This window comes from Pteropus alecto, unplaced genomic scaffold (assembly GCF_000325575.1).
Source record: "Pteropus alecto unplaced genomic scaffold, ASM32557v1 scaffold106, whole genome shotgun sequence".
NCBI classification, from domain to species: Eukaryota; Metazoa; Chordata; class Mammalia; order Chiroptera; family Pteropodidae; genus Pteropus; species Pteropus alecto.
The window spans coordinates 13524851-13549950 of NW_006442103.1; the positions used below are offsets into that span (position 1 = coordinate 13524851).

A 25100-nucleotide genomic window follows, 5' to 3' on the forward strand; every position below is an offset into this window, starting at 1 on the left:
CCTGAACTATGAGAGACAATAAATGCATGTCACTGTTTATACCACTAGGTTCGGGGTGACAGTAATAACACACTGGAACGGAGCGCAGAACGGAAGGGAGAAGGGGGAGGAGAAAACATGTATTTTATAAAAATTAAGAATTTTTAAAAATTACAAGTGGTAATGTGATTAAAATATTTAAGACAAATTACAAACATGCCAGTGAACTTGATGGTAACCGAAAGCTTCCTTTCATATGCGTTAGGTAGCTCAGTCTCTCGAGGCTGATAGGTGAGGGTGACTACTTTACTCTTATCTGTGCCCAGTATTTTCCCTTGTAGGATGGCAACAGAGGGACCTCAAACCAAATTGTATATTGTGAGATAAATGTTGTAAAAATCAATTGTTTTACTGCATATGTTAACTCTCTTCAGAAAAAAAACCTGGGCATTTTACCTCGAGAGCCTTAAGAATGGTTTACGTTGAAAGTGACAGGAAATCCAACTCAAACTACTTGCAAAACAGGCAGTTTATCAGCTTGCACAGTGAAGGCCTGGCAGGACGGCTGGTTAACCTGCTGCAGTTCATCCAACGTCATGCACATTTTGTTTTCTTAGTTTTGTTGGGGCCATCCTCAAACTCCATGTAGTTATTTACGGACATGAGGAATCTCAATCAGTGGGATAAAATTTTATGAGTATGATCAGTTTAAAGAAACAGAACCCATCAGTCTTATTTAGCTATTTGTCATTCACTGGAGCTGCTGGCTTCTATGGTAGTAATACACCCTGAGCCCAGCACACCAACTCACCTAGGCCAAGGAAATACACAAGCTCCACGAGCTGGTCACTACACCGGACTGGGATTTACCGGCAAAATAGTACAAGAAAGTGAGGGCTCTGAGGGAACATCACAGAAATAGGAGTTTGGCAAGGGGCAGGGATTACCTGAAATCTGGTCTCTCAGGCAAGGAAGAGCAAAAGATACAATTTCTTGGGGCCGAGTAGGTGCAGCTAACTGGATCAGGAAAAGTGGAACAAATCCTCCCATAAGGCAATACAGTTAAAAAAAAAAGATTGCAATGTTTCATGCTCAACTTTTTTTAATGTTAAAATTAAAATGTAATTCTCTGCCCCACCCCTGTCACCATTATAAATATGTAGCAGTGATTTGTAAAAGTCTTTTTACCTGGAGACTATTTGTTCTTTGATATGTTGCAAATATTTTTTCTGAATTGGGCAGGAAATTTTTTACACATTTTAATTCCCTACAAGTTGAGGGGTAAGGACACAACTCCAGTGCTAGACTATCAGTTTGAAACCTGGATGAACTTGGGCAAGTTAAAACAGCACCTGTTACATGTCTGTGTATGGGAACAACAGTAGCTACTTCCTACGGTTTTTCTGAGGATCAAATGATTTTTTTTATTCATGTAAGTTTAGTTCATCTATCTAAAGTGTGTAGAATAGCGCTCAGCACATACTAAGCTTTATGTAACTGTTACCTATGATGAGAATGACATGTGATGTACATGGAGCCACTATATTTAACTCGTTTGATAATCAAGAATTTGCATAGAACTATGTCCTTATTTGAAACATATAAACCAAAAGTTTCCAACTTCCTGTACAAGTTGAAAACTTTCAACAAAGATCTCTTGGATACAAAAAAGGTCCAAGTGTGGCTCAAAATTTATTCTGTGATATAATGTTATTCTAAAGTCATAGTTATTTTGAAAGTCTTTTTTAACAGCAAAAAAATAACACCAAGTTGAAATTTTTTATTTTGCTAATTGCAAACAGAATAGTTCACTTTCTATGGTTTCTGCACACTTAATCACTGATAACTTCTGTAAGATGCTATGTCCTTCACAGTTCAGATGCCTGATCTTCTGTGAGGGCCCAACTTGCCTTCCTTTCTACCCACAGAATTAATTCCTTTTCAGAAGTCTTGTCGGATGTTTTCTTTGTTGGCCTCTCCATGTTGCTGCTTAATTTGAAAGATTTCATTTTCTAATTGCACAATAGTCCTTTCAATCTCATAATTCTTACTGACCAGGGATACCCAACTAGAACAAAAAAATAAAGGAAAAATTACTCATTGTAAAATTTCTTAGAAGATTTTATCAAATATACATTTTGAGCCAGAGTCATAACACTGACGTTCACTTTTAACTTTCCACTTTAAAAAGCTGAGGCACGATGGGGGAAAGTGAGTAAAGGGTGCACAGGGTCTCTCTGCATTATTTCTTACAACTGCATATGAATCTATAATTATCTACAAATAAAAAGTTTAATTAAAACGGGAAATTAGAAAGAGCTGAAGAGAGAGGAGAGTGAAGGAAGACAGTATTTAACTGGGTTAACCAAAAAGAAGAGAACACAGGGCAGAGGCAACAGTTAAAGAAAAATGAAGAAATTTCTAGAATTGATAAGAAAAAATTCCAGAGATCCAAGAAGCCTTCCCCTGACCCCAGAAGAAAATCTCTAGGACAAATAAAAATACACATGTAAATTTGATGATCTTAGCTTGAAAAAAATATGAGAAGATGCGTAACAGATAACATTGGGTACATGCAGGCGGAGCGGAAAGTGAACAAGAAAAATGAGGTGCGTGATGGAGAAAAGATAAAGAGCAGAGCAAAAAGGAAGAGAGAAATTATACAAAAATTCATGATTACATTTAAAGATCTGGATAAACTTATTCGTGTGTATGAAGAACATTTAAAAAATAAAACATAAACAAAGGATAAGAAAACTGAGATGCAAACAAATTAGCAACAAAGTATAGAATATCCATACTTTCTGCAAGAATTTAAAACATAGGTAATTTTTTCCCTTTAAAAATAGGTAAAATTCTATTCAGAGCAGAAATATTGAACTGAAAACAGGCACTCTAAGACCAGACTCAATTAGCAGTGGTTCAGATTTTGGCAACTTTCATTGCCTTCCAAGCTCATACCTCAGAACGAGGCAAAGCAGTGAAGAGCACAATTCAGAAAATAGGATTTCTCTGACACTTGTGGCATCCCGTTTGAATACTGTTTGAATCACATTGTTGAATCTTGATCTTAAATTTGCTACATAATTGAAATGATGAAATTACAGGTACTCACTTTGACTCCATTTCTCTTAATTTTGATCCTGCTGTGAGTTGCATGTTCTTTCGCTGCCAGTTTAAATCTTGAATATGTTTCCTGTAAAAAATTATTTATAGAACCCACTTGCATTTTAACATAAGACTAAAATCAAAAGAAAAATCCATAATCGATAATACATTTTTAATCCCTTGAGAACAGTTATATACTAATTCCAAGGATTAAATTTCTTCTAATTATTTTTCAATTTTAAATTTCATAAAACAAGCTCACTGTGAAAATTACACACGCGCAGAGATTAAAAATTTAAACTCCTTCCTCACATGTACATCTTCTTCTCCCCGATAACTGCTGCTCAGTTTTTGGTGGGTGTCCTCCCAGACTCTTTTCTACATGTGTTTGTGCATGCAGAGTTTTTTTTTTTCTTTCACATAAATCAAAATATATGTGTTATTCTGCAACTTTTCCCCCTTCTAAAAGTGCCCTTACAAGGTTTGCAGACATGCAAATTGCAAAAGATCTGGTAGATATTTTCAGGCCTCAGATCTATTTCTCTTCCACTCAGAGGGCAAACCCAACACCAGAGGCTGGACAAAGAGTGGATCAGCCACTGCTTACTCTCCTATGACCAGAGTCCACTGGTTCCCTTTTCTTTTCACTCTATTTGTTAAAGGCTTGCCTAAACTTTATTCTGAAATAAGAGGAAACACACTTTACCTTAACTTCTGGAGCTCTTTCTGTGCATGTTCAATCATATGAACTAGATTTCTAAGGAAGAAAAACAGAAAAATTAGATTAATGTACATTAAAATCTAATAGCACCAACTAAAAGTGAACTATCTAGTTGACGCAAGGTCAATTTTTTTCTGCTCAAAAATAATCTTTATTGAGTTCTCTGCACCAAATACCATATTAGACACTAAAAATATTAGCTCATTTAATTCTCACAAGAATTCTTTGAGGTAGGTACGATTATCCTTATTTCATAGATGAGAAAATGAGACTTAGATTAAGTAACTTGGTCAAGGTAAAATAGTGTCAGAGCTGAATTCTATTTCAGGTCTTCTAAATCCTAGAGCCCAAGCAGTTTACTGATACCCTAATTCTGTGAACTTTTCATAGAGAATATAGAAATACCTGATGTAAATATGCCCATTTAAACCCTTTCATTTCTATATTTCTGCATCCACATTTACCTTGTCATTCTCCTCTGCTGCCGAGAGAGAAGAAAACTGCCCAGGGACAGGCAGCTTTCCTTTGAATTACCGCCTCCAGTTTACTTGTCGTCTCCCCGCTTCACCCATCTCCCTCTTCAGTGTACAAGTCTCAACTTACTTCTAGTAAAACTTGCTGCATTGTATAGTGAGTCAGAAGATGGGTTCTAGTCCCAGCTCTGCCCTAAACAGCCGACTGTCCTTGGATGAGTCACTTGACATCACTGGAACTAAGCCTGCTTATTTATAAAATCAGGGTACAGAATTCTCTCTTTATTAACCAAATACTATTTTCTAGGAGTCTTGCGCCAAGATCTACTTAGAATTGGAAGCTTTCCGCCCAGCATGTTTAATGCTCTCAAATGCTTTCACGAGGAGAAAAACTTAACTTTGATAACACACAGTACATCTCCTCTGGAGACGCATCCACTGGGTTTGAAGGAGACAAAATATGCTTGGGGAATGGCTAACGCAGAAGTGTTATGTAATTGATGGAAAATAAATGATGTGCACAGTAATCAGTATAGTTACTCAGAGAGGGAGAGAGTAGCAGAGGCAGAATTTCAATCAGGAAAAACAAGGGCACAGATTAGAGTTGGGCCTTACACACACTGAATTTGGGTGGAATAGTTAAAGTATTCCAGGAAGCGGCAAGGCATGAGTAAGGGCCCAGGGGCGGGTTTATGATATTCATCAGCGAGGACTAGTTTAGCTTGAGTCAAAGACTACAACTGAGGTACAGCCTTTTGCCTTGAATACCATGCTAAATAGTATGAACCTTACCCTGCGGGTAATGAGAAATTATTATTTTTTCCCCTCTTTAATTCCTCCTCCCCACTTCCACCCCTGACCTACGGATGTTGCTGTCTCCCCTTAAGAACTGGATCTCTGAAGGCGGGGCATCTCCTCCCACAAGCTCACAGCAGGCACCTGGGGTATGGTCCATGGCTCCACCTGGAGCGGGAACCCAGGACCTTCTGCGTGTAAAGCGGACATGCCAACCACTACTCTACAGAGCCACCCCATGAGAAATTATTAAAGGCCAGTTTCTAGGCAAGTTGACAGCAACGTTCTCCTCAATTTAATGTTTTTGTTTTTTGTTTGTTTTTTTTTGTTCCTGCATGCATGTTTTCCACCATTCCTAGAATGTTCTCACTCTCCTCTAAATGTCCAAATTTCACCCCTTCTTAACAACCCTAATTCTTAATGTCCCTTCTCTGGATCTCTGTAGTTTATAGATCATAGAACACAACTGCAACACTTCTCCCCATACTGCCCCAAATGTACCGCTGGTTATTTGGCATAGACTATCTTATCTCAACTGGTTAAAGCTCCTTGAGAAAAAAGATCACATTTTTCCATTTCACACACAAATTTTCTTGGATTGATCTGTCTCTTAACCCCATTTTTCATTTATCTCCCTTGCAACATATTCACCAAAGAAAAAGGTTTGTTCTGTAGCTTCCCAAATTCTCGAATTTTGCCCGATGGAGCCTTACTTGGCCATATTAAACATAATTCTGAAAATCCAAGAAAAAGTATTTATCATTTTGTGATTCTTCTTTATTTTTCAGGAAACATACTCTAACAGTTTTTTGCACACTCATGAGGTTCAGTGGCCTTTTCTCAAACTGTGAGTAGACATTCAGGGGACCTGGAGAGCTCGAGGGAGCTACAAAGGTCATCTAACTAATACTACAAATAAGGAACCTGAACCCCAGAGAGATTACAAAACCTGAAGCTAGTTATATGCAACAGAACCGGGACCTCAGTGGCTTGTTCTGACACTTTTGTTTCTGGTGTTCTCTACACGGTTGACTCTTATTATTTGCAGATTTTGTATTTATGAATTTTCCCACTCACTCAAATTTATTTCTAACCCCAAAGTCAAATACTTGTAGTGTTTTTCAATCATTCGCAGACATGCTCAGAGCAGTGAAAAATCTGAGTTGTCAGATATGCACGTTCCCAGTTGGAGTGGAACAGGAAGACGCTCTGCCTTGTTTGAGGTCTTCTACGGAGCAGACCGAAGGATGAAGTTTAATTTCCAACTCTGGCAAGCTACTTAACACTTCTGAACTTTGCTTTCTCTTTATAAAATAAAGAAAATAAAATCTGCCAGGATAAGTTGTTTTTAGGATTTAAGCTTGTAATCTATGTGAGATGCGTACATATACGTATGTACATATTTCCCCCAGGAGAAATAGGACAGTGTTTGCTAATTAAGTATTCAAGGCCACTTCTATAGAACATAACATGCAACTAAGGTGAATCGACTGTATAAACCAACCTCCACGTTAAGGATCACGTCCTGCCAAGGTGTGATGTAAGTCAGACCTCAGAACTCATTTTATTACAACATTACGCAATAAACACGGCAGTCAGGTCTAGGTCCCCTTAGTATTCAAACTATGAGGTGGGTCTCGAAGCAGTGGCCTTTCATATGGGTTATGGTTCTAGGACATGATCCCAAGTGAAAGTTCAACTCTGCTATTTTAATCCTACTTCCTTTATCCTACTTCCTACATTAAAAAAAAATATCAAAGTTGTGGGTGGCGTGGGTTTTCTTTCTAAAGCAAAACAAAAAGCTTCTTACTCATTATATACTTTCCAGGCATTGCATCCATGCTGTGACATTAGTTCAAGATTTTCAATTCGAACCGCTTGATGCTCTAACTGGGCCATAGAATTATTCACACATTCCTGCCATGCAGTAATGTCATTTTTCTGACCAGAGGAAGGGGCTGGAAGTTCATACCTGAAATTAAACAATAATAAAATAAAACTACATATTCCCCTCAAATCTTTTCTCTCCTCCCAACAAAATGCCTCATGAATCTACATACAATATAAAAACTACAGAAGACTGAAGATAAGATGCAGACTTCACAATAATAGTAAAACTATTTATCCTAAGGAGCGATTAATTTACAAATAAGACTTAGCATCCTTACATACAGGAACAAAAAAATGTTCTTATCAATGTGAACTGATTCACTCAGCTGCAGTACGTTCACATAAGTGGCTGGCTGTTATATTAGCTATTAAATGATGTTACTGAAGAATACTTAAAACATTAAAACCTTTGTAATATACTAAAGAAAAAAATGGGATACAAAAACTGTGTTATCATTTTTGTAAATACATCTACATCCATCAACACTCATCTCAAACTCACAAATCACACCCCTCTCAAACTCACATCTCGAACCCACAAACCACACTCCTCTAGAGAAAAATACTGGACCTCACTCTATTCTCTCTTCATACCCAGTCCTTCAACACTGCCAAGAGACAGCAAATGTACTCTTCACAAATCTCAGCTCATTATGAGTTACTACAAAGTAAGTTTTAATTTCTATTCTAATGTTTTTATTAGATACTGCAAAACCTTAAAATTATTTCTAGAAAAAATTTGAGAAATATGCAACCAGGATCAAGAATACAGCATTTCGTTTTTTTTTTTTAAAAAAGCTTTACACATACATCTTATAAATGTGGTATTTTTTAAACTTCTGATTATAACTTACAGTAAAAATCATTTTACACTGTGACCCAGTACACAAATACACATAACTGCACAAAAATTTCACAAAACAATACTTACCTTTACATGCAATGCATTCTGACATTTTCTATCCTATTTCCTTAAGAAAGTGCTGTGGTATCTAACTAAATTTACCTCATAATCTGCTGCTTAATAGGTCATTACCTATGGTTTGAAATCTACTACCCTGAAGGAGGTAGTATCATGAAAACCTTTAGAGCGCGAGCACCTGGAAACGGGAGCACAAAGGAGTCCCGGCAGCTGTCCTGCCTCTGTCACTCAAACCAGACAGGAACTGGTCCTCTAGTCCCACAGACTCGAATCCCTCTTACAGTCAGTCTACAGGCTTGCTGAGGAGACAGCCTCACTGGTCACCAAGCCCTCTCCTGAAGGATTCTGCTCTGACAGATTACTTTGTGGTTCCCATAATTCCACAGTTATTTCAGAGCTGGAAGGGACCGCAGATGTTAAGCAATCCAATTCTCCATTTTGTGGAAATGAACAAAGGGTGGTTTCGGTTTTTTTTTCCTGAGGAAGGAGAAACAGTCATGTGAAGTGGCGGGGGGGAGGGGAGATTGTGGAAACGAAGTCCAACCACGCAGGCATTCTGCACTGCCTACAGCCGCCTTGCGGAAGAATGAAGCGGGGTCATTAGAGGCCCCAACACTCGTTTTGTCAGTGAAGAACTACAGGTCTAATCGAGAACATTTCCTTGGAAATTCTTAAGCATGAACTTCGTTATAATTAACCATTCTCCTACAGTCGAATTTTAAAATATTTTACACTTTTAAACAACACTGCAAAGAATATCTTTGAACATTAACACAGGATTCTGTGAACCACTATCTTATGAAAAAACAAATACATAAAAACAGACAAGAATTTTTCCCTTTCTACATTTATTTTAACATGGCTATAGTAGTTTTACTAATAAATTAAAATTAAACAATGCTCTACGGCATGCCACCCCAAACAAGCCCGATCTCGTCTGATCTCGGAAGCTAAGCAGGGTCGGGCCTGGTTAGTACTTGGATGGGAGACCACCTAGGAAGACCAGGTGCTGCAGGCATAAAAAATAAAAAATAAGGGATTGTAAGCTGACAAAGTCCTTGTAATCTGTGAGGTCAACCAAGGGTTGCCTTGCCTTAAAAAAATGCTCTGAGCCCAGCTGCATACAGAAACAGGACTTACCGTTTCATACTGAGCAATTCAATTGGTTGCCGAGCAGCCAGTCTTTCAAATTCATTTCTCATTATGTCGGTCTGACGTATAAATGAGAGAAAGAATTATTTTCGAAATCGTCAACAAACTAAAATTAACCACCACCAAGCGATGAATCTAACCTACTTCAATATTTATACTTTATATCATCCATTTTAACAGATCATTTCCTTTCTCCCGTTTCTCTGCATTAAATGCTCTCTAGGATCTGAAAAACACGCACTCTCTCTCTTCATAGGTAAAGTAGCCCACAGAAAAGAGGATTTATCCCAGATCAGCGGTTCTCAGTTCCAGCAGCACATCAGAAATGACCCGAGAGCTCCGAAAACTCCAGTCCCAGCCACATCTCACCCTCTTCCTCATCCCAATTTAACTGTTGAGGTAGAGACTAAACATGACTGTAACTTTTGTTTTTAACTCCCCCACTGATCTTAAAGTGGAGCTGCCAGTGCTGAGAACCACTTATCTAAGTATTTATGGGGACAGGTAGAAGAGGACTTGGACATAAATTTGCTTTAGGGCTATGAGCCTAAGCCTGTATCTCCTTCTTTGGTCTTGGCTGCTATTTTCACACTTACTGTTTGCCAAGAATGAAGAGAGGGGGAAGGGGCAAAGGGAACTGGTTTCTACTATCCGGTCTAACAAATTCACTGTTTTCAAAAAAGAGGTGGTATAACTTTACTTCTATGAGTCCAATGTTTTGGTCAATTATCCTATTCAATTTCTGTTCTGCATATTTCCTGCCGAGTATAAAAAACTGTTTAAGTGAAATTTTCATTTCTAGGAATACCGGAGTTATCCCACGTAATTTCCATTTTTGAGGGTTTCAACTTTAACAGCCTCAAGGAAAAAAAGGCCTTCCAGGAGCCCATATTCCTTGTTTAAAAGTTTTATATTAAGTATTTCTTCTCAGAGAAAGCATTTTTTTTGGACTACTGCTGAGTTACACCCAGCTTTAAAAAAAATGTAGTTATCTAGTTTCCTGCAGAAAACAAGGGTATTCTAGCTAGAGGCGATGCAGAGTGATAGACAAGGAAAAACAGCTAACAATAAGATGGAGAAACTATAAAAATGCAGTACAAGCAGTCTGGAGCCATTAACATAGGTTCCCTAACCTAACTCACAAGACTAGTAAGTGACGGATCTGGAGCTTTAACTCAACTCTCTCCAAAGACTGAGCCAGCGCTCACAGGGCTAAGGCATGAAAAGAACGCCAGGTATGCCTGGCACACGGTGTTCTTACTGCCTTAGAAGTTCTCCATACATTCAATTGATAAATATTTGGGTGCCTATTGTGTGCCAGGCACTGTTCTAAGTGCTAAAGAAGACAAAAAAGATCCCTGCCATGAAGCACTCTCATCCCAACTTAGACAGGCCTCCTTCAACCATCCTATCTAAAGTCGTCACCCAGTCACTGAAGCACATCACTACTTTAATTCTCTCTATAGCTTTATCAATAACCTAATAATTTCCTGACTTATTTGTCTGTCTTCACACTCTAGAATGTAAGCTCCGTGAGTATGGATCTTGCCTATCCTGTTCCCCTATACCTGGCATAGCACAGACCTTCATAAATTAGTTGTTAAATGAATTAATCAAAGAGCAGTTTCAAAGACAGTTTGAGGAGTGGTTTAGGTCTTGGGCAAATTAGCGTCTCTAAACTACAGTTTTCCCATCTAAAAAAACTGGGATAATAAACACATAATTATATGGTCCACAGGGCTATCTTTAGAAATGATAGTGAGCTCAGCAGACTATGAGCTCCTATTATTAAAAAGAGTTACATAATCAGATAGTAATTATAAAGATAGGATGCATATACTGTATTTAAGAGAGCTAAAAAGAAAACTGGTTCAAAAAGTTTTTGACTGAATGCAGTTATCCGAAAGGTTCAAGAATCAATCTAATAAAAAGCATTACTGTACTCAGTTCTTGATGTGGTGAGATCTCTATTTGGGTAGTAACATTTAGAAAAAGCATGAGGAAATTGTTTATCATAGGAATATCTCTCTCCCATTTAAGACTTAGCCAACATTTTTTTCATGTTACTGCAATATAACTATTGTTTTAATAACAAAATTGTTTCATTAACAAAGGGTTACCTGTAACAAGAAAAACCCCCAAACGTATTAAAACGCTTAACAGAATCCATTAACTTAGAAATAATATTTTACATTTCACTTAGCTGACTAGACACTAAAGAGTATCTTGAGGGCACTTCTAAACTAAATATTTAAATGACATATTACTTAGATATGATCGATCCCTTCAGTAATTCACACACATTGGGTAAACATCTAGGCTTTATACAAAGGCCGCCCTCCAGCGGTTCTCAGGACCTTAGGCAATTAAGCTTATACGTATATTTAAAAACTCTAGACCACTTGTTTTTGAGTGGTCCTTAGCAAGGAGAGGATCCCATTGAGGATTCATGCAAGGAACCTTTCCCGGAAAAACATACAAAGTAAATTTTGCACTTTTAGGATGTTCGCGGAGCCCAAGAAAGTCCTTTTGTGAGTCTCAGCATAAGAACCCCGGAGGAAAAGGTTTATCTATCTAGCTGTTTTCAATGGACTGATAATAACTACACAAACCAAGCAAGCAATACTTAGAGCGGGAATTTGGAATTCACGTTTTCCTGGGTAAGGCTCTCGAACTAAATAAAAATTCGCAGGAATCCTGGTTCATACGTTGGGCTCAATACATTACACTTACTTCAAAAGCAGAATAATCCGGGGCTGTCAGGTAGCTCAAGTAGTTCTTAGTAGGTCGGTATCTGCGAGTTTCCTCCTCCACCAGCGCCGCAGCCTAAGAATGAGAAAAGGGGCCAGTGTAGGGGCAGCAATTGTAAGGTGCTTCTTCCAGCACTAAGAGCCAGCGAGCGCTGAGTCACCTACACAGACACCGCAAACTCACCGCTTCCCGCACACCAGGCGCTTCATAACCTTGGTCAAAATACGGCAGCGCATCCACCACAACCTCTCCGGCCACCAAACCTGTACCCGCCATTCTTAGGTTCGCCCGAGATTGCTGAGTCTGCGCAGGCTCAGGCCCACGTCAATGCGCCTGCGCTCGCCGCCGAGCTCATCTACGTCCCCTGCGTGTCGGCTCTGACGCATGCTCAGTTGTTCGTTCTGAAGGCGCGCTCGCCCGGCTGCGAGGAACTGCCCGGCCATTTTGTTTTGGTCGGACGTGACGTCACGTCGTAGTTTCCCAGAGTCAGTGGGATATCTTAATTTCCTGTCCTCGCCTGTTCACAGTTTTTCCTTCCGACGGGCAGCAATTTGTAGAGTGCAACTTTTGGTTTCCTCCGGGATGCTGAAATGCTATCTGGGAGGGGAGTCCTTTAAAACGTTTGGAAGGAACTGACTGCATGATTTGGCGGGGAAGGAGAAACTGGTTTCCCACTTCGTCTACTCCTCTTTCCGCCTTTTCTCCTTTAAACTTCTCCCCCTTTGTGCCGCGCATCTCTCCCCGTGCACTTCGTGCTGCATCGCCACTTCGTTCTCGGCACCTTGAGAATCTATGTATTGGATAAGTGCAGGTCTGTCACTGACTGTAGAAGTGGGTGCCCGTCCCCAGTTAAAACTGAGAGGCTTTAGGGTCTGCCTAACAAGAGGAATCTGATTACCCTCCAGGGAGAGATTGATAACTGACCACCGACGCCAACTTTTAAACTTTCAGGACGTACATAAACGCCAATCATTTTGCGCTTAGGGCTTCCGGCAATAGAGCAGCGCTCCTCACTGCCTCCCCAGCCACTGCGGCTGCTGCTGGTGCATCATCTTAAGTCCGTGGTTCCCAGCTCCGTTTGGTTAAGCAGGCAAAGACCAAATAAGGCAATTGGACTATATACCCTGCCTGGTACAACATAAACCCAGGCTTTGCAAGAGCCAGGAAAAGTTGGCCACGGTTATTAAGCCTGGTTAGTCTAGGATCAATTCGGATCATCTTTTAACCTACTATTAGATAAATGTTCTAGCTACGGGGTTAAGTAAAAGATCTTAACACCTTAAGCAATTTTATTTAAAATTCTCCAAGAGACCCATGGAATTTTTGTATTTATTCATTAGAAGAACTGTAAACAATATTTTATACAAATCTTGAATAATTCTTTTACAAACGTCTAGAATCCATAAAACTTTACAAAAACAAAATAAAAATAGACCTAAGAAAAGGAAGCAGCTTCAGATTGCAGGGATAAAATAAGACCCCCACCCCTGAAGCAAAGGTCTCCTCACAGAGGGGTGGCCAGGAACCACCACCTCCTACCCTCATTTTATAAACACTCAATTCCCAATCACTAATTGTTTCCTCAGGGTTGGAGTGTTAGAAGAGACCAAATGGTGAGATATCTGGTTAAAGCCCCACTGGGGTAAGCTACTTAATAAACTTATTAAAAGACATAGGCTCAGTTCTATCTTCTGGACCCACATCTATAGGAATTATATATACACACACACATATATATATCACTGATCTTAACGGTATCTGCTTCAGATTCATTCATGCACACCAGAATGGGATGTAATGACAATACTGTACAAATCAATAAATTGTATCCTCATACGACTGGTAAGGTTTTGTTAAATTTGCACAAATATTTTCTTTTATGCCAGTTAAAACCATCAACAAGAATTGAAAACAAACTGACATTTGCTATAACATTTATCAATGAAAATTGCATCATCACTGACAAATTCCTCCTTCCAATCACTACTACTACTTTACATATTAAAAGCTGGGTGACTATGTGGTGGTGAACCTAGGAAATGCTCATATTCTGGCTCCAATCCAATTAGAGCAAAAAGTCCAACAATTCTGGAGGAACCAAAAAAAGTCCCTTCTAGTTGAAGTCCTTTATCCTCAGAGTTGACAGTTGGCTCTGCTATACTTCACCTTAAACAAAAACTTTTTCAATAGCTATAATCCCACAGAGCTCAAATTTCCATGTGCAGAACTGACCAACTTACTCTGTGTTTACAAAATTACAGTTCTAGCTTCAGTTCTGTCTCTGTTGTATAACTTTGGGCAAGTTATTTAATGTCTTTGAATTCCAGTTTCTTTATTAGTAAAATGGAGATGCAAATACCTCAGAAAGTTGAGTTACAGACTGAATAAGATGACATACCTACATGTACCATAGTGCCTGGCACATGATGGACACTAAAAAAAAAAGGTAGTTCTCTTGCCCTTGAAAGGACATTTTAGTCATTATTCCACAGTTTAATGATGACACATGAGGGACAAGCTACTCAAGTGCCACCCAATGTGGAAGAGAAGCTGCAAGATGTCTACTTTTATAAGATATTCAAAAATGGTACTAATAAATAGGGCTTGCACATAAGTGTGATTCAATTCCCCTATAGGAATATTAGACCAAAAAAAAAAAAAAAGAGAGAGAGAGAGATTATGATTCTTTAGCTCAGCTCGAACAACCCATAGGTATAAAGCTGCCACAGTATTTCAGTGATGAGAATTATGTTTGTAGGGCTGACATTCTCCATTTTTACCATGTTTCCCTCATACTTTAGACTCAGCATTTCTCTCATTGTGCTCATCTTAGAGCTTTTTTTTTAAAAAAAATAAAACGACAAGTCTTTCCCTTGTAAAAGACAAATGCCTTCATAGACTAAGCACAAAACACAAAGAATGAGATCAAGAATCAAACATAAAAGGCCACTTAAAAAAACTGAAGGCAGAGTAGACAGAGCATTGGTTCCAGACGGCTCCCAACAATTCTCCAGTGATCACCACAGCAGCAACAGGAGAATCCTCCTCCAAGAACCTGGCCCGCTCTGTAACCTTTTCAACTTTCGAGGATTTTGTAGAATACTTTAGGGCATCCTGACTCTTGGAAAAATATTTTCTTTGGCACTTTCTGTTCCATTTAGGATGAGACAATCAATCAAATATTTCATTTCTTCTGCAGAAATTTCATTTTACTTCCTAAAGGGAGAAAAGGGTAGAATTAACTCTCATCAGTTTATTTTTATTTATTGTACACTTATTTGAGGCAAGGGGTTGACAACCTAGGCATTGAGAACAGCCCAGGAGCAAGTTGCCATCGCAAGCTATCAGTTGATGTGTTTGATGCCCGCTAACCCCCGACACCAAGTGTCTAACTGTAGAGGCAGAAGAGAAACTCAGACGTCATCTAAGCCAGTGGCTTTCAACCGTGACTGTAGGTTAAAATCACTTGGCCTGCTCTCCAGAGATTATAATATTGTGGTCAGAGCCGAGAACCCCTGATCTAATCTAACCCCATGGTATAAAGAGAAAACAACAGCCCAAGGAATAATTTGTCCATGGTCTCTCAGCTAGTTAAGAATGGGGCCTGATTTTAATTATGGGCATATATTTCAAAGACCAATATAAATACCATAGAATATAGGTTCTTCATTGTTTTGGGCTAACACACCACTGTTCTATACCATACTGGATAATGAAAAGTTAAGTATAATTGAAAAATCATAAACAATCATGTTTCATTATGAAGTGTGAAATTAGAGACTTGTAGGAAATCCTCTTTTGTTTCAGGTATCCCTAAACCAGGTGTTTTAAATCTGGAACCCATAAATGGACTTTAGGGAGGTCCCCGAACACCCTAAAATTATGTGCAAAATTTGTTTGTATGCTCTTTATTTTTCTGGGGAAAAAGTTCACAGTTTCCATAAGATTCTCCCAGGGATGTAACCTAGAGAAGATCAATAATCATGATATGCAAACTAGTATTACATGAGAGAGCTTCATCTGAGGAAAACTGCCCCATAGACATCCCTGATGGAGAATCCCAAACTCTGAGAAAGAGACTTCTTTTTCTCCAAAACACTTTGGAACGAGGGTCATGGTTTCTGGTCAGCCTACCTGAGGTTATATTATTTATCTGATTATAAAGCTTTTGTGATGAGGCATGCTTACTGCAAAAGCTTTTTCACCGACATTTTTCTATCAGGAAAACACAGCAACTCACCAAGACTCCGCAAAATTCTGTTCACCCCACTGGGTTCAGACTCAGGAATTGTTTCCAAATACTGGAAGGCCCGAACCTCAAACAAACCTACAAGGAAAACTCATGTTGGTGAAACTGTCCAATGTTCAAGGCTGAGAATCAATTAAATAAAACTGCTCACTGTCAATGTACTTCCATAGCTGAAACAATATTACAAAATAAATATTTCCCATAGTAAACAACTCGGATTTTGAGCCCTTGTATTTTACGCTATTTTTTGTTTACATCATTTTCAAACCTTCTAAGTACTCACTAAATACAGAGGGAGAACTTTATGATGAAACTGACCTTTTACCCCACTTTTCCGAAGCTCTCGGTCCTGGATGAATCCTGCAAACATCTGAGTTTCCATGAAGAGATCCAGGAAGTGGCGAACACTTCGGGAAGTGTGGGATTTACGGAATGGCTCCCTTTGAAATACACGCTCCCCACGCTCAGTAACAGTCATGCTAAAAGAATAATGTCCTACCAGCTCCACGAAAAACCTGACAAATGCTTCGGACACCAGAGAGTTGAGTGTCAAATCTGCTGCAAAAATCAGAGAGAAGAAAAAGAAAAAGTCCCCTAAGTTTTGTGTTTATGGGAACACTGGCTCTGGTTATAAAAGTGATGCCTAGGAAATCACAGATTAAAAGAATGAGAATAAACATAGGAATCTTGATTCTTAGCTTTCTTGCTCCCTCCATGACCTACAAAAAGCAAATGGTTTATATTACGTTCATTTTCTTCCCACACATACTCTTATTACATCTCTCAGCCTGGCTTGCACTTCTGTGATTTCACTGGAACTGCTCTTTCAAAGGCCAGCAGTGAGAACCAGCCAAATTTAATCTGCTTTTCTATTTCTATCCTGCTTTACACTCTATGCTGCATTTCTGCTGACTTCCTCCTCATTCCTCTGGTCTCCTATAACTTTATGCTCTGATTTCCTGATTCTTCTCCTGTCTTTTGATGAAACATTTGTTTTTTTCCTGTCTCTTTGTCCTCCTCCAGAGCATGGTCCTGAGCTAATTGGCATAGAAGTAGAGGGGGCTTTCCATGTTAGGTATTCTAAACCATAGCTCTCCGGTCCTGTTATTTCACCAAAATTCACCTTTGATCTTTTCAGACTTCCTATGGTGATCACCATTTGGCTTTCCCATTAGCACTTAGATTGTTTGTCTAAAAATCACCATATCATGTCCTTTTGGGAAATTGGTAAAATATGAATCAAATCAATAAGCAATATGTCCAAAACCAAATTCATTATATTTCCCCACGAAATTAATTTCTCTCAACTTCCTCATTTCATGTTGCACCATGCTTATTCCATAATAATAATTTGTTGAGTACTTAAGAGGCATCAGAGACTGTATTAAGTGTTTTTAAAAATGTACTAAGCCAATGACACAGGTATCATTATTTCCCTTTTATAGATGAGGAAACTGGGGCTCAGAACAAAGACATTCTCCAGGGGTCATCTCATCTTATACAATGGAAGAGCCTCCAGACTCCCAAGTCAGGTGGCTCTTAACCACTATAGTATACTACAATATAATGCCTTCCTGGTTCCAGGCTCGAAACTCAGATTCAGCTTAGACTCCTCCTTTTTCTTCCATATTCAACAAGTATTTTTCTCCCTTCACAATACCTCTTGCTCTTTCCCATGGGCTCCACCTTAGACTATGAATAAGAAATTTAGGTTTAGTTAGTCTACCACGAAACAGCTGTATAAAGGTAGGCAACTCACTTTACCACTCATGTCTGCTCTTTCTATATCTGTGTAATGAAGTAGTTGATTAGGTGATTTCTAAATTCTCTTCCAGTGTTACATTTTGATTCTTTTTTTTTTTTCCTTTTTTAATCATATTTTTTAATGGTGACATCGGTTAATGATGTTTTGATTCTAATCTAGATTTTTATTATATATCATTCAGCAGACTTCCTTTCCATCTCTTCTGCAGCTGAGAATCCATGGTCCATTACTGCTTTTATCACTCTCCCATCCCCTCCAGCTACTGCCCCATTTCTCCATTTTGCAGCAAAATTTCTTGGAAGAGTTGTTTATACCTGTTTTATACACTTTCTTACATTTAATTCCCTTTCTAAAATATTTTTCTATAACTTACCTTCTATTCCTTGGTTCTGTTTTAATGTATGTACTTTATATATTTTATATATTCTTTTACAAGTATGACTATTTCCTGAGGCCAGCAGTGAGATGAATACCACACGGCTTAAGACAGAACATGACGTGTGTCTCTGAAGCTCCCGTGGGACACCCTCTCAGTGGTGTTCTTCCCCTGCTCTCCAATAGAGGGTGACTGTTGTTTTGAATTTTGTGTTTATCATTCCCTTGCTTTACATTAGTTTCACTACACACACATGCAACATGAACATATTGTTAGGTTTTGTATGTCTTTGAACATAATATAAAACATTATATTCTACTTCTACTGTTTTATTCAATACGTTTTTAAGATTCTGTTTTAATGTGACATTCTCCTGTCAATGGACACTTAGGTTGTGTTTAGTTTTTGCTATCACATACAATGCCATTATGAAAATTATTGTACTTGTTTCTTAGTTATCATGTGTAAAAGTTTCGCTAGGGTATATTTCTAAAAACTGAATTGTTAGCTTGTAGGATATGTACATCTTTAACTTCACTAGATGATACCAAATTGTTTTTCCAAAGTGATTGAACTAATTTACATTCTCATCAACACTTGATATTGTCAGACTGTTTAATTTTGGCCAATATGGTAGGTATAAAATGCTATCTCACTGTGGTTTTAATTTACAGTTCCCTGATTTTGATGAGCTTGCAAATCTCTTTATATATTGGCCTTTCATGTTTCCTCTTCTATGAAATGATTGTTCATATCTTTTCTCCATTTTTCTTTTGGGTTGTTCATCTTTTTATTATTGAATTGTAGGAATTTAAAAAAAATAAATTCTAGATATTATTCCTTTGTTAGTTATGTTGGTTGAAAATGTCTTCACCTAGTTTGCAGGGTTTTTAAAAATTTCTTTTCCATGGTGTCTCCTGATGAACAGAAATTTAACATTATCAAGTTAATCTTTTCCTTTATGGTTTGTGATGTGTATAACAATAACATTTAAGAAATTCATACTGTCCCCAAACAAAATATTTTCTTCTATTCTTTTCTAAACTTTTTAATGTTTTACTTTTTACATGTAAGTCTTTAATTCATTGGAATTAATTTTGTGTATAACGTGAGCTGTGGATCCGTACTAATTTCTTTTTACATGGAAAACTAATTGCTCTAGTATTGTTTACTGAACAGTTCATTGTTTTCCCACTGATCTGCAAGTCTGGTGCTGACACAAGTCAAGTCTCCTTAAGCATGTGCATGCTCTATTCTTTCCATCATTCTATGTGTTTGTTTCTGTACCAAACCCAACCGATCTTAATTCCTGTGACTTTATGACTGATGTTGATGTTTTGTTGGGCAAGCCCTTCAATCTTGATCTTCCTTTTCAAGAGTGTATTAGCTATTGTTGGCCCTTTGTACTTTCATTAAAACTTTACAAAAAGCTGAATGTTATTCCAACTCTTTTAACCTTCCCCAATCTCGCTTTCTTCTCACTGTTTAACTTAGTTTGCCGTTAACAAGGTCTCCAAAGCCCCTCTCACTGTCAAATCCACCCAATTCTCAATCTTCATCTTGCTGACCTCCTCGCAGCATTAGACAGACTTTACTCTTCCTTCATGAGCCTTTCTTCATTCAGTTCCTACAGTATCAGGGTCCTGGTGTTTTTCACACTCCCCTGGTTTTTCTCCTACTTCTCTAGCTGCTCCTTTTAGTGTCCTTTCCTCAATCCTTCTCTCCTCAACTGCCAAGTGCTGGAAATCTAACCACTCCTTCCCCAACCAACCCGGGGCTCCATCCTTAAATACTTGTTATTATCTTTTTAAATCTATACTTACTCTAGAGGGTTATCTCACCTGGTCTCACAGCTTTAAAATGGCAACTTCTCAATTTATGTCTCCGGCCCAATCTTTCCTCTGAATCCCAAATTCATGTATATAAAAGCCTACTTGATATCTCTAGTTGGATGTCTGCTAAGTATTGGATGTCAAATAGGTAGCTCAACATTTAAAACTGAACTTTTAATTACTCCACTAAACCTACTCCTTCCTTAATGTTCCCCATTAGCAAAAAGCCTGTTTTCTCATCTGTAAAATGGTGATTAAATAATGATACCTGCTTCATAAGGATATTACATAGCTGAAATAAGATATAAACCAAGTGCTTAGCACAACGCCTGGTACAGAGCAACCCACCCAATAAATATTATTCACCCATTTATTTGATAAATACTTACTGAGCATCGCTTTACTGAAAACTGTTTAAAGTACTGGAGATAGAAAACAAAACAGTTGCTGCTCTCATGGAACTTACACTCCAGCGCATCAGATGATAGATAAGCAAAGCCATGGGGAAAAGAAAGGTTAGGGAGGATGACAGGAAGTGCTGAGAGAATGGGTTCAATTTGAAATAGGGCGGTCAAGAAAGACCTCACTGAGAAAGTGACATTTCAGTATGAACCTGCAGGAAAAAAGAGCAAGAGCCAAGTAGATACCTGGGGGAACAGCATTCCATAAATGGAACAGAGCGAGTGCAGAAATCCTAAAATAGAAGGGGACCTGGCACATCTGAGGGTCAGCGAGGAAGGTGATTATAAGCTTTCGAGGCACAGGCACTTCCACACGACTTTTGCATACCCTTTAGCAGGGTGCTGGGCAGTCACTCAACATTCACTGCCTGGACCTCGAGTCCACAGTCACCTGTCTCATACCTGGTGAAAATTTCTGCTCCTGAGCCAAGATTTCATTTCGTTCTTCCAAAATCTGCATTAGGGCAGCTTGGAGTTTAGGTGGTAGAATTTCATCCTCATCAGATACCTTAAGAGAAGAAATTGAAAATTTTCATAAGCTTTGAGAGAGAAAGCCTGAAACATACACTAGTTAGGTCCACCAAAGTCACCCCGCAGGTGACTTTGTATATATTTTGGCTTAAGAGTCAGTCTGAAGGTTTCTTCCCACATTGAGCAGAATCCATGATATTTATGGTGTGTACATCTTAACTATATCAAATAAATAAAATACTTTATAAAATTTTCTGCCACTTTCCACCAAATGTCTCTCAATCCACAAGTCTCATATGTTACGAAGATCATCCCCGTCCACACTATTAGGCTGTAAGGCCCGTGTCTTCATTCTGTGTCTTCACTCATCTTTCGATTCTGACTAACATATCTATCTGGAAAGAATCGGTGCTAAATGCTTGTTTAAATTTAATTAAATTCAAGGCTTATTGGTCAACCCGTTTGGACTTGAAGGGAGGGTTGCTTCTTTTGAGAATGACATTAATCTGTTTCCTCCTTCCTTTTTTGGGCTAGACAGGTATAAACCCAAGCCAAAATTTTCAGGTCAATCTTGTATGATTGGCTACAGTGTCAAGTCAAGGATGTGTAGGAACGAAAAGTCTTGTCTGAGTCATCTTCTCTAAGTACTTTCACATATTTTCTGTCCAATTATCCCCAAACATTATGTAATGACCTCTTTTGTTACTCACCTCCTGTAAGAACTTGTCTGCACAGAGATCAACTATCAGCACCTATGGGATAAAGGAGCCAGGCAAGTTTAACCAGAGACAGTCACAGAGAAACACACTAGGCGCTGCTAGATCAAGAAGAGTGCTTTATTCTTTCAAGCAATGGGAATAATTTTAAACAAAATTAACCTAAAGTTATGACCCATTTAAAAGTTAACTCATCAATACACCAACAAATAAACTGCAAGTAAAAAAATGATGGCAAGCACATCTATAGATTAAAAGAGACTAAAAAGCATATCAGCCAAATGTAATGTGTAGACTTCATTTGAGACCTGATTCAAACAAACTATTGAATATTTATTAAATAATTGGAGATTTGAACACTGGATTTTGCTGATGTTAATATATTATTATTGAATTTTTTAGGTGGGATAATGGTATTGTGATTGTTAAAAAATGCCTTTATGTTATGCCTTTATTTCATAATATTTAGAGAGAAAATTATGTCAAGATATGCTGGGAGAGAGGAGTGGTAAGGGTAAAGACGGCCATAACTTGGTAAGTATTGAAGAAGGGTGATTGGATTTATTTTACTCTTTTGTTTACTTTTACATATGTTCAGAATTTTTCATAACAAAAGGTTTTTTAAAAGGTTAATATAAAAATCAGTTGCATTTCTATGCATTAACAATGAACTATCTGAAAGAGAAATTAAGAAAAAAAGAAATTTAAAAAATCTCATTTTAAAAAATATCATTTTATATTAGTGTCAGGTGTACAGCATAGATATTAGACATTTATATAATTTACGAAGTGATCCCCCACATATGTCTAGTACCCACCTGGCACTATACACAGTTATTACAACATTATTGACTATATTTTCCATGCTGTACTTCACATCTCATGACTATTTTGTAACTATCAATTTGCGCTTCTTAATCCCTTCACCTTTGCACCCAGCCCCTGAACCTCTCTCCTACATAGCGATCACCAGTTTGTTCTCTGTATCTGTGAGTCTGTTTTTCTTTCATGTGTTCATTTATTTTGTTCTTTAGATTCCACATATAAGTGAATTTATATGGTACTTTTCTTTCTCTGACTTATTTCACTTAGCATAATACCCTCTAGGTCCATCCATGTCATCACAAATGGTAAGATTTCATTTTTTATGGATGAATAATATTCCATTGTATATCTGCACCACCTCTTCTTTATCTAATCATCTATCGATAGGCACTTATGTTGCTTCCATTTCTTGACTATTGCAAATAGCACCGCAGTGAACATAGGGGTACAAATATCCTTTTGAATTAGTGTTTGGTTTTCTTTGGATAAATACCCAGAAGTGCAATTGCTGGATCATATGGTAGTTCTATTTTTAATTTTTTGAGGAACCTCCAAACTATTTTCCAGAGTGGCTGCACCCATTTGCAATCCCATCAACAGTGCATGAGGGTTCTCCCTTTTCTCCACATCCTCAGTAACATTTGTTGTTTTTTGATTTATTGATGATGGCCATTCTGACAAGGGTGAAGTGATATCTCATTGTGGTTTTAATTTGCATTTCTCTGATGATTAGTGACCTTGACCATCTTTTCATATGTCTATTGGCCATCTGTATTTCCTATTTGGAGAAACACCTGTCTATTTTTTAATTGAATTGTTTGTGGTTTTTTTGGTGTTGAGTTGTATGAGTTCTTTATAAATTTTGGATATTAACCCTTTACCAGATATATCATAGCCAAATATCTTATCTCATTCAGTAGGGTGTCTTTTAGTTTTGCTAATGGTTTCCTTTGCTGTACAAAAACTTTTTAGTTTGATGGAGTCCCATTTGTTTATTTTTCCTTTTGCTTCCCTTGCCCAAGAAGATGTATCAGAAAAAATATTACTAAGAGCAATGTTAGCGAGTTTACTGCCTATGTTTTCTTCTAGGAGTTTCATGGTTTCAGGTCTTACATTTAAGTATTTAATCCATTTTGAGTTTATTCTTGTATATGGTGTAAGAAGGTGGTCCAGTTTCTTTTTTTTTCCCTTTTTCTTTTGCATATGTCTGTCCGGTTTTCTCAACACCATTCATTGAAGAGACTGTCTTTACCCTAATTATATATTCTTGCCTCCAAAACAACCATATAGGCGTGGATTTATTCCTGGACTCTCTATTCTGCTCCACTGATCTGTGCGTCTGTTTTTATGCTAGTACCATGCTGTTTTGATTACAATAGCCTTGTAGTACAGTTTGAGATCAGGTAGTGTGATATCTTCAACTTTGTTCTTTCTCAAGACTGCCGTGGCTCTTCAGGTCTTTTACGATTCCATATAAATTTTTGGAAAAATCTCATTTTCAATCGCATCAGAGCGAATAAGATACCTAGGAATAAATTTAACCAAGGAGGTGAAAGATCTTACTGAAAACTGTAAGACACTGATGAAAGAAATTAAAGAAGACACAAAAAATAGAAAGATGTTCTGTGTTCTGTATTCACGAAAGAAGTAAAGGAATCACTATCAAAATTCCTATGGCATTTTTCACAGAAAGAGAACAAACAACCTTAAAATTTGTCTGAAACCACAGAAGACCCCGAATAGCCAAGGCAATCTTGAGAAGGAAGAACAAAGCTGAGGGCATCTTACTTCCTAATTGCAAAGTACTATATAGTACACAAAGCTATAGTAATAAAAACAGCATGGTACTGGCATAAAAAAAAAAGACATATCGATCAATACTATAGAGTCCATAGTAAATTAATTTACAACAAAGGAGTTAAGAATATACAATTGGGAAATGGCAGTCTCTCAATAAACAGTGTTGGAAAAACTGAATGCCACATGAAAAAAACGAATCTTACTCATACTCAAAAATCAACTTAAAATGGATTAAAGATTTGAATGTAAGGCCTGAAATCATAAAACTCTTAGAATAAAACAGAGGTTAAGCATCTTGATATCAGTCTTGCTAATGATTTTTTAAATTTGACACCAAAATCAAAGGTAACAAAGGCAAAAATAAACAAGTGGGGACTACACTAGACTAAAAAGATTCTGCATAGTAACGAAACCATCAATAAAATGAAAAGAAAACCTAGCGAGTAGGACAAAATATTTGAAAATCATATATGGGATAAAGTGTTAAAATCTAAAAATATATAAAGAACTCATAGAACTCAAAAGCAAAAAAAAAAAAAAAAAGCCAAATAAAAAAAACAACAAACAAAAAATGAATCCAATTAAAAAACGGGCAGAACGACTTAACAGATTTTTCTCCAAAGAAGACATACAAATGGCCAACAGGTACATGAAAAGATGCTCAATATCACTAAACATCAGAGAAATGCAAATCAAAACCATAATGAACTATTACTTTGCATTTGTTAGAATGACTGTTATCAAAAGACAAGAAACAAATATTGGCAAGGATGTGGAGAAAAGGGAACCCTTGTGAACTGTTGGTGGGACTGTA

At 37.7% G+C, this 25100-nt stretch overlaps 2 protein-coding genes and 1 pseudogene across 3 annotated transcripts in view; 1 reads left to right on the forward strand and 2 right to left on the reverse strand.

Moving 5' to 3' along the window:
* Positions 1-1652: 1652 nt before the first annotated feature.
* Positions 1653-12133, reverse strand: BCAS2 (BCAS2, pre-mRNA processing factor). The gene is made up of 7 exons (XM_006919661.3): positions 11975-12133; positions 11774-11866; positions 9029-9099; positions 6887-7048; positions 3794-3844; positions 3095-3175; positions 1653-2047 (listed from the first exon to the last, which is right to left on the reverse strand). The coding sequence occupies exons 1-7, from the start codon at positions 12065-12067 to the stop codon at positions 1921-1923; spliced, it is 678 nt and encodes a 225-aa protein (XP_006919723.1). The 5' UTR covers positions 12068-12133; the 3' UTR covers positions 1653-1920.
* Positions 8789-8906, forward strand: LOC112469104 (annotated as a pseudogene).
* A 973-nt stretch (positions 12134-13106) lies between the features above and the next one.
* Positions 13107-25100, reverse strand: part of DENND2C (DENN domain containing 2C) — a 34665-nt gene continuing 22671 nt past the window's right edge. Inside the window, exons 14-18 of one of the 2 annotated variants that reach the window (XM_015595436.2) lie at positions 21656-21697; positions 20877-20982; positions 16359-16595; positions 16032-16118; positions 13107-15007 (exon numbers count right to left, since the gene is read on the reverse strand). In XM_015595436.2, the coding sequence (XP_015450922.1) occupies positions 14976-15007; positions 16032-16118; positions 16359-16595; positions 20877-20982; positions 21656-21697 (504 nt within the window). In that variant the 3' untranslated portion in view covers positions 13107-14975. Of the gene's footprint in view, positions 15008-16031; positions 16119-16358; positions 16599-20876; positions 20983-21655; positions 21698-25100 lie in introns of both variants that reach the window. The other variant, XM_025038512.1, reaches the window with a different exon arrangement.

Bases quoted from the DNA above. Each gene is read 5' to 3' on its own strand.
- BCAS2 (XM_006919661.3), bottom strand. From the start codon at position 12,067: ATGGCGGGTACAGGTTTGGTGGCCGGAGAGGTTGTGGTGGATGCGCTG. The intron at 9,100-11,773 runs GTAAGTGTAATG...TTTATACGTCAG, and splicing joins CGGATTATTCTGCTTTTGAA to ACCGACATAATGAGAAATGA. The intron at 7,049-9,028 runs GTAAGTCCTGTT...GTTTAATTTCAG, and splicing joins GAATTGCTCAGTATGAAACG to GTATGAACTTCCAGCCCCTT.